The 12,452-nt window shown below is 45.4% G+C and overlaps 1 protein-coding gene across 1 annotated transcript in view; it reads left to right on the top strand.

Moving 5' to 3' along the window:
• LOC109900200 (cadherin-12) overlaps nucleotides 1–12,452 on the top strand; it is a 197,619-nt gene that overhangs the window by 159,785 nt on the left and 25,382 nt on the right. The window contains exons 7-8 of the mRNA XM_020495904.2: nucleotides 1,994–2,247; nucleotides 11,934–12,070. Of these exons, the coding sequence (XP_020351493.1) occupies nucleotides 1,994–2,247; nucleotides 11,934–12,070 (391 nt within the window). The remainder of the gene's footprint in view (nucleotides 1–1,993; nucleotides 2,248–11,933; nucleotides 12,071–12,452) is intronic.

Raw genomic sequence — 12,452 nt, 5'->3', positions numbered from 1 at the left:
AGTGTTGGTGCAATAGTGGCTGTGTGTTAGTAATTTTGAAGTACACAGAAACAAATGTCTCTCATGTGACACAAGACTAGTGGAGTCTGACCACCAGGCTCTGTCTGTGAGTGAGTGCTGTTGTGGCAACACAAGAGTGGATAGTGTGTGTGTGTGTGTGTACATGTGTGCGTGGGTGGGTGTGTGCATGCTTGCATGTGTGCGTGTGTATATTTGTGTGTGTGTGTGTGTGTGTTGGTACATATCTCTGTGTGCTTATATGTATGCGTGTGTTTGTGTATATATGTACGTGATTTACTGGCCGTCACACCTGCGATTCCAGGAGATAGGTAGTGGTGCGTACATGGTTGTCACCGCTAGTGGATGTTTACATCGCAGCTGCAGACACAGCGTGGTTACTGATGGTTACGGATGTAACCCTGCGCTCCAGCTAATTGACCCAATCAGAGATGTCACAGACATAGGAGGGAGAACACTTTAAATCAACACTTTAAGAGAGCTTTCATGCATCAGTGAATGCTCTTGAACCCACCAACTACAGCAGCTCGACTTTATTGCATGGAGTGAAATCCATTGAGGATGTGCAAAACATTGAGTGGGTGTAACTAAACATGCATTATTGCAATTTCACCTTTGGTAGCCCTTTCTACTCACACCCCTTGTCATTACATATACGGGCTGGAAATGTCAGATTCAGTCATTGATAATCACCTAAATTGGAAAGCAGTGGCTGTACAGTAACATGCTATACATACATGATGTCAGAGCTCAGGTTCTTCGCTTCACAGCGCTGTATGGGTTTTGACTGATAGCCGCCATTAAAAACTTCAGCACCGCGTACAACAAGCAGATGCGCCCATCCCTCATGAAAATTGGGCTACTTTTGCACATTTGTTGTTGTCTGAGTGAGGGAAATGCTGTAAATTGAGAGGAGTCATTGTGTTCTGAAAGATGAGACGTAGAGGATTATAATAAATACCACTTTGATGTCATACAAGCAAACCACACACCCATGAGTACAAATGTGAATTGAACATTTCCCTGTTTGAAAAGTTATGTCATATACAGTATCAACATTTATGATCACTATATTTTGATCCACCGTTACAAGGATGACATGCATTATACCCTGGGTTGTCCTGAACAGAATGAGCCTATGTTTGTCGTATTGTGAAGACAGTTAGCTGGGGAACGCGCTCTTGAATGCACTCATGACTCCATTCTATGCACACCTAAATGTATCTGAATGATGTTTGAAAGCCTAACACTGTAAGATCATATTTTATAACATAGCTAGCCATGTTGGCAGTAGAGTAAACTTTCAAATGATGCCCACCTGACCCAGATTGTGATTTATAAAGGAATGTTTTTGGATTTTATAAACAAAACCAGTCATTGTGTGATGGTGGGGATGCAAGGCTGTGTTCTAAACAAAAACTACTAAAGTGTGCTTGCTTCAGTTCCTCAGTGGTAAAGCTAGGAGAGCTAAAAGAAAGCACCTTATAGTTGAAGGCTCTTTTCTTGAGTCATAAAAGTGCATTGAAATTACTTAGGAACTGTGCACAGTTCGGAGAGGTGTGTGGCCACTTGGAGACACCAGTTAGGACCCCTCACTCCAACACTTGTAATCATTTTTTCTTACCTACTCCAAAATGTCTATTAATATTATTATTATGTTACAGAATGCATCCAGAGTATATTCTTACTTAGTTATTCGCAGATGCTGTGAATAGTAAGTCTACAGCAAATGTAAAATGCACATAAAATAATCAGTGCAATGTTTGGATTAAGTCTTGTGTCAGGTGAAATGTTGTGTCCTCACCTTTGGTCTGATCATTACTCCATGATCTCCAAAGTTTTCTCTTTGAATTGCTACAATGGTCATGCATATGCTTTGTAGGGTTATTCTGTTAGAAACATCTACACTTGGCCCTATCCATGCGTGTAAGGTGTTGAAATCAACACACCTAATCATTTATTTTCTTTCTATCAGCCACTGGACTACGAAACGAAGAAGGCCTACACCTTCAAGGTAGATGCATCCAACGCCCACCTGGACCCACGGTTCCACAGCTTAGGGGCCTTTAAAGACACGGCCACAGTGAAGATTAACGTCCTGGATGTAGATGAGCCTCCAGTGTTCACTAAGCCCTCCTATGAGATGGATGTGTACGAGGACTCACCTGTAGGTGACATCATCGGAGCAGTCACCGCACAGGATCTGGATGCTAGCAACAGCCCTGTCAGGTAAAGTAAAAACTGTTGTTATGGTTTAGGGAATATCATGAGGAGCTAGAAGACCTTGGGAGGCACTGTAAGATCTTTGTTCCAGGTCTACACTAACCTGATTCAACAACAATAAAGCCCAAACTCTCTTTATCTCTAGCAGTCTACCTCTAACTAGCAGCAGTCCTGTCAAGTAAAGTTACAACTTTTATTATGGTTTAAGAAATAGGATGAGTAACTATAGGACCTTGGGTGGTGCTGTTCATTACTCCTCAGCCTGGGGTACTCCCATTTTGCAACTTACAGACTTTTGTTCGAGCTGAACAATACTAACCGAATTTAACTACTCAACTAACAATAAAGACATAAATCAATGTTAGAAGTTAACACAGCTGGCAATAAATGGAGGTTTTACTTCATGGGTTGGTTATGTAGGCTTTTTCTAACCCATTGCTTTCTACTACAGATAATACAATGAGGCTTCGTTGGTGACACTTTGATATCTCAATAATTCTATAAGTCTATAAAAAGTGTGTGAGTTTGAGCATCTGTTTGTTAGGCTTATGTTAATTTTTTTCAACTGCACTCGTGATCTTCTTGAAATAAACTCATTTTTGACAGTATAATACCACAGAAGAGTTTTGACGGGAGGAACTCTATAACTGCGATCCACACTATGCAACCCCCACTGGTCACAAAAACAATGGTTGAATTGAAGAAGTTTAAGATACTAATCAATCATTGTTTTTGTGATCAGTGGACAGCCAGTATAAAATGCGCTCTTGCAACAGCTGCATAGTGTGGATTGCAGCTATGGATCGCAGCTGTCGCAGCTATGCAATTGGGTTAAAATACATATATACACTACCATTCAAAAGTTTGGGGTCACGTAGAAATGTCTATTCTTTTTTAAAGAATAGCTATTTTTTGTCCATTAAAATAACATCAAATTGATCAGAAATACAGTATAGACATTGTTAATGTTGTAAATGACTACTGTAGCTGAAAACGTCAGATTTGGAATGGAATATCTGCATAGGTGTACAGAGGCCTATCTTCAGAGGCCAACCATCACTCCTGTGTTCCAATGGCACGTTGAAGAGGCGACTCCGGGATGCTGGTCTTCTTGGCAGAGTTTCTCTATTCTGTGTCTGTGTTCTTTTGCCCATATTAATCTTTTATTTATATTGGCCAGTCTGAGATATGGCTTTTTCTTTGCAACTCTGCCATGAAGGACAGCATCCCTTAGTTGCCTCGTCACTGTTGACGTTGAGACATCGGGGACCCCTCGATGTCCAGAGGGGGGGAGGGACCCCCGGCACCTCACTGTCCTGCAGGGGACCAGCTACCACCGGCCTGAGGAGAGACACATGAAACGAGGGGTTAATACGATAATAGGAAGGGAGTTGTAATCGATAACACACCTCATTTATTCTCCTCAGGACTTTAAAGGGCCCTACACACTGCGGACCCAGCTTTAGGCAGGGCAAGCGGGGGGGGTAGGTTTCGGGTCGAGAGCCAGACCCTGTCCCCCGGTACAAACACGGGGGCCTCACTGCGGTGACGGTCAGCACTCCCCTTCTGCCGTCCACTCGCTTGTAGTAGAGATTCCTGGACGGCCCTCCAGGTCTCCTTGGAGCGCTGTACCCATTCCTCCACCGCAGGAGCCTCGGTCTGGCTCGGATGCCATGGTGCCAGGACCGGCTGGTACCCCAACACACACTGAAAAGGGGACACGTTAGTAGAGGAGTGGTATAGTGAGTTCTGGGCCATTTCAGCCCAGGGAATGTATCGTGCCCACTCCCCTGGCCGATCCTGGCAATACGACTGCAGAAACCTACCCACCTCCTGGTTCACTCCGGCACCCCGTAGTGCGGAAAGACATGGGTGAATAACGCTTCCTCAGTCTGTAGGGCTGTAGGGATACCGGGCAACGGGAGGAGGCGGCAGGACTTAGAGAACCGATCCACAATCACTAGAACCATGGTGTTCCCCTGAGACGGCGGAAGATCGGTCAGGAAATCTACGGATAGATGTGACCATGGCCGCTGTGGAACGGGGAGGGGTTGTAATTTCCCTCTAGGAAGGTGCCTAGGAGCCTTACTCTGGGCACACACCGAACAGGAGGAGACATAACCCTTAACGTCCTTAGCCAAAGTAGGCCACCAATACCTCCCCTGAAGGCTCCCCCCTGTCCTCGTCACCCCAGGGTGACCCGAGGAGGGTAGGACGTGAGCCCACCGAATCAGTTTGTCCCAAACACCAAGCGGCACGTACCTTCGACCCGCCGGACACTGAGGCGGCGCAGGTTCCGCCCGTAACGCCCGCTCGATGTCCGAGTCCACCTCCCATACCACTGGTGCTACCAGCTTTGAGGCGGGAAGGATGGGAGTAGGTTCGGTGGACCCATCCTCCGTGTCGTAAAGGCGGGACAGTGCGTCAGCTTTGACGTTCTGGGAGCCCGGTCTTCAAGACAAAGTAAACCGGAACCAGGTGAAGAATATGGCCCACCAAGCCTGACGTGGGTTAAGTCTCCTAGCTGACCGAATATACTCCAGATTCTGGTGGTCAGCACAGATGAGAAAGGGGTGCTTAGCGCCCTCAATCCAGTGTCTCCACACCTTCAGAGCTCTAACCACCGCTAGCAACTCCCGGTCCCCCACATCATAGTTACGCTCCGCTGGGCTGAGCTTCCTTGAGAAGAAAGCGCAGGGGCGGAGTTTTGGTGGTGTACCCGAGCGCTGTGATAGCACGGCACCCACCCCAGCCTCGGACACGTCCACCTCCACTATGAATGCTAGAGAGGGGTCCGGATGTGCCAACACGGGTGCATCAGTGAACAGCGCCTTCAACTTGTTGAATGCTCCGTCCGCCTCTGCTGACCACTGCAACCGCACCGGGCCCCCCTTCAGCAGTGAGGTAATGGGAGCCGCTATCTGGCCAAAACCCCGGATAAACCTCCGGTAGAAGTTGGCAAAACCCAAAAACCGCTGCACCTCCTTTACCGTGGTCGGAGTCGGCCAATTACGCACGGCCCTAATGCGGTCGCCCTCCATCACCACCCCCGAGGTGGAAATGCGATAACCCAGAAAAGAGACGACTCGTTTAGAGAACACGCATTTCTCAGCCTTGACGTATAGGTCATGCTCCAGCAGTCTACCAAGCACCTTGCGTACCAGAGACACATGCGCGGGGTAAGTGGCCGAGTAGATCAGAATGTCATCGATATAAACAACAACAACTCCCTGCCCACACAGGTCCCTGAGAATCTCGTCTACAAAGGATTGAAAAATGGCTGGAGCATTCTTGAACCCATACGGCATGACGAGGTACTCATAGTGGCCTGATGTGGTACTAAATGCGGTTTTCCACTCGTCTCCCTTCCGAATACGCACCAGACTATACGCGCTCCTGAGATCCAGTTTTGTGAAGAACTGCGCTCCGTGGAATGATTCCACCGCCGTAGCGATGAGAGGTAGAGGGTAACTATACCCCACTGTGATGGCGTTTAGACCTCTATAATCAATACACGGACGCAAGCCTCCCTCCTTTTTCCTCACAAAAAAGAAACTTGAGGAGACGGGTGAGATGGAGGGCCGCATGTACCCCTGTCCCAGCGACTCCGTGACATATGTTTCCATCGCCAACGTCTCCTCCTGGGACAACGGGTACACGTGACTCTTGGGAAGCGCAGCGTTTACCTGGAGATCTATCGTACAATCCCTTCCCGGTCGATAAGGTGGTAATTTAGTCGCTTTCACTTTACTGAAAGCGATTGCCAAATCGGCATACTCGGGGGGAATGCACACGGTGGAACCCTGGTCTGGACTCTCCACCGACGTGGCACCGATGGAAACTCCCAAACACCTTCCAGAACACTCCTCTGACCACCCCTGGAGAACCCCCTGTCTCCACAAAATGTTAGGATTGTGCCGGGCCAGCCAGGGAATCCCCAGCACCACTGGAAACGCAGGCGAATAAATAATAAAAAGACTGATACGCTCCCTATGATTCCCCTGCGTCACCATGTCCAGTGGGACCGTGGTCTCCCTGACCATCCCTGACCCTAATGGCCGGCTATCTAGGGAGTGCACAGGAAAGGGAGAATCTATCGGCACAAGCGGAACCCCTAACTTAAGGGCGAGTCCGCGATCCATAAAGTTCCCAGCTGCGCCTGAATCGACTAGCGCCCTATGCTGGGAAGAGGGAAAAAAGTGAAGGAAAAAAGTTAAGACAAACATGTGGCCAACAAGGGGTTCTGGGTGAGTTTGATGCTGACTCACCTGGGGTGATCGAGAAGCGTTCCGCCTGCCATCTCTACACCCAGACGGTTCCCCCCAGCACCGATCAGACGTGTGTCCTCTCCGACCACAGTTGGTGCAGGGAAGGCCTCCTCCTCTGGTACCCCTCGGCACAGCCCCTCCCAACTACATCGGAATGGGAGCAGAGGGGCTGGGTGGTGGAACGCACAGGACCCTCTCCGAACGCCCGCGGGCAGCCAGCAGATTGTCCAGACGAATAGACATGTCAATCAGCTCATCCAGTGACAGAGCGGTGTCCCGACACGCTAACTCCCTGCGGACGTCCTCCTGGAGACTACACCTGTAGTGGTCAATAAGGGCCCTGTCGTTCCACCCAGATCCTGCTGCCAAGGTCCGGAACTCCAGCGCGTAATACTGGGCGCGCCTCCTCTCCTGCCTGAGATGAAATAGTCGTTCTCCCACCAAACTCTGGATAGTGCTCCCGCGCTGAGTCTGGGCCATTCCAGACTGCATTCGCCCACTCCAGAGCACGACCCGTGAGACAGGAGATGAGGACACTCACCCTCTCCGCTCCCGAGGGAGTGGGTCTGACGGTGGCCAGGTATAGCTCCAGCTGAAGCACAAACCCCTGGCCAACCCGCGGACGCGCCATCATAAGCACTTGGTAGCGTCAGACGGAGGATGCTGGAGTCGGGAGATGGGGAGTCTGGAGCCGGGGGTGCCGAAGGTGGAGAGAGGAGACCACTCCTCTCCCATCGGTCCATTCTCTCCATTACTTGATCCACCTCGGATCCGATCCGATGGAGGACGGTGGTGTGGTGGAGAACCCGTTCCTCCATCGATGGGAGAGGGTTGGCTGCTGCTCCTGCTGACTCCATTCAATTTTTAGGTGCGGGATTCTGTAATACTCCGGGTGTCGTGGGTGTGGAGTCAAACGCAGGAGACAGAGAGTACAATGCTGTGCTCTTTAATTGCACCAACAGGGTGCTCACAATAATAACGGCCCCAAAACACAGGGAATGAAAAATGACTACTGAAAAATGCACGACCAGGAACTAACACGTTCCTCTACTACAGAGACGAAGGTTACAATGAATAATCCCGCACAACAACCAGGCGGGCCGGCTGTCTAATAAAGACAAGCTAATCATCACAAACAGGTGCTACCAATAAACATACAAGGAGGGGGAGGAAAGACAATCAGTGGCAGCTAATAGGCCGGTGACGACGAACGCCGAGCGCCACCCGACCGGGAAGGGAAACCACCCTCGGACACTGATGCTCCAGATACTCAACTAGTCTAAAGAAGGCCAGTTTTAATGCTTCTTTAATCAGTTCAACAGTTTTCAGCTGTGCTAAGATAATTGCAAGCAGGCATTCTGATGATCAAGTTGCCTTTTAAGATTTTAAAATTGGATTAGCTAACACAACATGCCATTGGAACACAGGAGTGATGGTTGCTGATAATGGGCCTCTGTACGCCTGTGTAGATATTCCATTAAAAATCAGCCGTTTCCAGCTACAATACTCATTTACAACATTAACAATGTCTACACTGTATTTCTGATCAATTTGATGTTATTTTAATGGACAAAAAAAATGGCTTTTCTTTAAAAACAATTACATTTCGAAGTGACCCCAAGCTTTGGAACAGTAGTGTACATTTGTGAATAGCCATCCACAACAATCCCAATCCGTAAGGCGCAACAAGCTAAATGAGAGAGCAGCAGTGTGATTCAATGAGCTATGTAAATAATAAGTGATATCCGTTTTGCCCGTATAGGCTACACCACTGCTATCGCCCTAACCTCAAAGTGTTTATTGAAATTGGATCTTTGGATGTCATCAGCAGTCAAACCATTGAAAGACATGGCTTGGACTGTAGCTTACAAAATACTATTCCTGTTATTTTCCTCTGATCCATCAAATGCATTTGGTGTGTCTCTGACTTGTGGTCATATTCCTTCAGGCGGAATAAAAAAGTTGTGCCTTTTTTCAATGCTGCTTTGAACTTCATTGAAAAGGATTAGGATTACAGTGATTTATCAGGTACATATAACAGGTTACATGTAATGTGGTACTCCCCAACCCTGAGTCCAAACACTCTCTAGCTCTCTCTCTATCTCACTCTGTTTCTTGCACAACAACCAGGCGGGTTGTTGTGCAAATAAAAATCTGAGCACAGAGTACAGTAGAAGACAATTGAGTGTCTCGTGCACAGATGGAAACAGAGTGCATTGTTAAAAAATGTATGAGGGGTATTTTGCTTTGGAGTCTTATTTCTGTTCAGACAGATTGCTTTTAGTTCTACAGTGATGATTTTCAAGGATGTACTCTTCGGTGGTTGCACAAGACACAAATGGAAAAAAAATAGCCTGTTGCATCCAAGAAAGTATTTGTTTTAATATGAATATTTAATCTCGTAAAATACAATAGAATAGGCGAGGTAAAGATTTGTAGAACAAAAAGCCTTTGCTCTCAGTTGTTTTGATTTTTCACTTTGTCTTGAGTGTGTTTAATTATTCAGAAACTCCAAAGTTGACATTGTTCATTTTCATGCCGTCAGAAAAGAACTCCAAAACAATAGTACCAATGACTTATCATGCATAGCGAATCACAATTTTAGAGTTTCGCCTCCACAAACTCCCACTATTCTGTGGTGCATCACCAAGTTATATTTAACTGAAGGGAAGAGCAAGCATGAAAACTGCATTTTATCATATCATATTACTCCAACCATCAACTGAAAGTTCAGATGACTCTGAGGGATTTGTGCAACCTGTTCTGACATGACCAGAGATCACGGACATCTGAAAGCATTGTGAAAGGAAGTGGTGCAGCATCCAGTGCCCCACCTTGGCTGTAAACTCTCTGTAATGGTTTTCTTCATCTGAAGGAGAGGTGGACCAAAGCGCAGCGTGGTGGTTATTCATATTCTTTAATTTATAAAGAAACTACACATGAGATAACTAACAAAAACAACAAATGTGAGAAAACCTAAAACAGTCCCATCTGGTGCAAACACAAAGACAGGAACAATCACCCACAAACACACAGTGACACCCAGGCTACCTAAGTATGATTCTCAATCAGAGACAACTAATGACACCTGCCTCTGATTGAGAACCATACTAGGCCGAAACATAGAAAACCCCAAATCATAGAAAATCAAACATAGACTGCCCACCCAGCTCACGCCCTGACCATACTAACTAAATACAAAACACAGGAAATAAAGGTCAGAACGTGACACTCTCAGCCTCCTCCATCATACTCCTTCACAAGAAAGGCCTTCATGGCTTTCTCAATAGTGGCTTGATAGAGGCGAACATTCGCTCTAACCACTAGGCTACCCTGCCGCCCCAACTGCTCTTGTTTGAGGCTCAGGACGTACATACATGCCAATGGGTTGAACAGAGAAAGTTTTGCAGTTCACAGTGAACACTGCATAGATGTGCTGAATTCAGTGCTATATCACTCTCAATCACCAGTGCTGTCCGTGGTCCTGAACAGTGTCTAGAGCTGTTCATGTTGCTCAATAGCGAGTTGAGCTGTCCAGGTGCTGAAAAGTAGACTGACACACTGGAGTCTGTCAGTGGCTTTTCATTGCAGTGAAATTGTCAGCTTTGCTTATTTTTGTTCACTCAGTCATTCCATTGACAGACTACAAACTTATGTTAAATACTCACAATTAAGTATTTATGAAAGCTGTTGGCGTGTTTTTTGTTGATAAGGTTTTCTTTATTAAAATGGGACTGGAGCATAATGGCTCCCGAGTGGTGCAGCAGTCTAAGGCTCTCAATCTCAGTGCTAGAGGTGTCACTACAGACCCTGGTTTGATCCCGGGCTGTATCACAACTGGCCGTCCCATAAGGCGGCGCACAATTGGCCCAGTGTCGTATGTGTTAGGAGAGGGTTTGGCCGAGGTAGGCTGTAATGGTAAAATAAGATTTTGTTCTTAACTGACTTGCGTAGTTCAAATCAAATCAAACTTTATTTGTCACATGCGCCGAATACAACACGTCTCTAGACCTTACCGTGAAATGCTTACTTACAAGCCCTTAACCAACAGTGCAGAGTTAAGAAAATATTTAACAAATAGACTAAAGTAAAAAACGAATAAAGAATAATAATAAATAGTTAAATAAAGGTTAAATCAAAATAAAAACAAATGATTTTGTTTTTCCATAGCATATTTTTCTTGTAAAATGCAATATTAAATTCATATCAAATTCAAGACTGGTGGTGTCTTTTGGAAACATGATATATATTCCCTTTGAAGTAAGTAATGCCATATTTGCACACTAACAATTACAAAGGATATCTCAAAAGTAGCATTTCAGAAGGGAGATTGTTTAAAAAAAATAGACAGGTTGAGATTCAACTATAAAAATATGGTCATGCCCTAAGGATGAATTTACAAGCATTCTTCCCTTTGAACCAGTGATCAGAGTTCTAGTGTAATATTCATCAAAGAAAGTAGGCCTAACACTGAACGGTTCTGGCTAGATCAAGTCTACTTCAAGGCTTTCAACTAAACAGGGTTAAAGAGAGTGCTAGGATAATTGGGTGTTTGACTATAAAACATTTTATCTGGTTAGAACAGGTTCTGCACGTATCAGACATGATGAGAAACAGATATGAAAATTCAGGCCAAACTGCCTTTTTACAAGCTGTTGGAGAACTGTGCTACCAATATATGACATTACTAAGCACAGTATAGCACCATACAAAGAGTACCAAGTTTACAGAAATAATATTTGAGAAAGACATTGTTTAGGTCCAAGTCGACCACGTTGCAATAACCGGAAGACAAATCATTGGCTGAACATATCAATTTTGCCATGCAGCAACATCAATAACAAATGCCTCTTTAGGAATTAACAAATGCCTCTTCAATAACTAACAAACGCCTCTTTAGTAATCAACAAATGCCTCTTTGGTTTGAAAACGATACGTTGATGAGCTTGCATCTTTGTGGTAACGTTGTGTAGCCTACATCTTAATGATGATGCTGCTTTCAGTGGTCCTTAACCCTTATTGAAAGTACATGTCTAGAGCAATGTTTCTTTAAAAGACTGTGCATGTTGTGGACTCTATTTGTGTCACTCTAAAAAAAATATTTAGTCAGCATAACCAAGACACATGCGCCACCGTTTCTCAATTGTTGATGTATGCTGCTTACCACAGCCCATTTTGTGGAAATGCCCTCAGTGTATGAGTAATAAACATTACCTCTCTGCCTCTCAAATGGAACCCTATTCCTTATATAGTGCATTACATTTGACCAGGGCCCATAGGGAGACATAGGGAATATGGTGCAGTTTGGGATGTAACCCCTGACTGAATATATTACACCTAATTCTATACATTTGCCCATGGGGGAAATGAATTCCTTGGTACCCTCGTGTGGGAAATTGCCTAATTTACCAAATGTTTTATTAGGTATTCCATTGACTGGAAGAGTGACCTGGACAGCTACTTTGACATTGATCCAGTGGAGGGAACAATTTCCACAAACGAACTACTGGACAGAGAACATATCGCCCAGCACAATATCACCATTGTGGCCACCAAACTTAGTAAGTATGTGACAACAGATAGATCACGTGCAGGTATCACTGCCGCCTTTGTCTTTTGAAATCTGTGTGACAGATTTAAGGTGGTTTTAATCAAGTCAATAGTCCATCTCATTTTGTTTGAGTCGTTTATTGGCAACCGTAAAGCATGATGGCTCCCCCGGAGCTTGTTTGATCAGGACATTGTTTCCTCTGGCCGTACCCACCTTAACTGTCTCTGAAACTCTCTCTCTGTCCGTCTCTTCATTCTTTACCCTCTCTACCTTTTAATGCTCTACCTTAAAAATGTTTTTAACTGCCTTCCAATTCAAGGTTTCTTATTCATGATATTTCAAAGAGATTCTCTGGTACTTTTGTATATTTTATTGCCAGTAGATGTGAAAGT

The sequence above is a fragment of the Oncorhynchus kisutch genome, linkage group LG11, assembly GCF_002021735.2.
Source record: "Oncorhynchus kisutch isolate 150728-3 linkage group LG11, Okis_V2, whole genome shotgun sequence".
Classification (NCBI taxonomy): Eukaryota; Metazoa; Chordata; class Actinopteri; order Salmoniformes; family Salmonidae; genus Oncorhynchus; species Oncorhynchus kisutch.
Note: the sequence above shows the minus strand (reverse complement) of the source record. Positions and strands in the feature narration are given on the sequence as shown.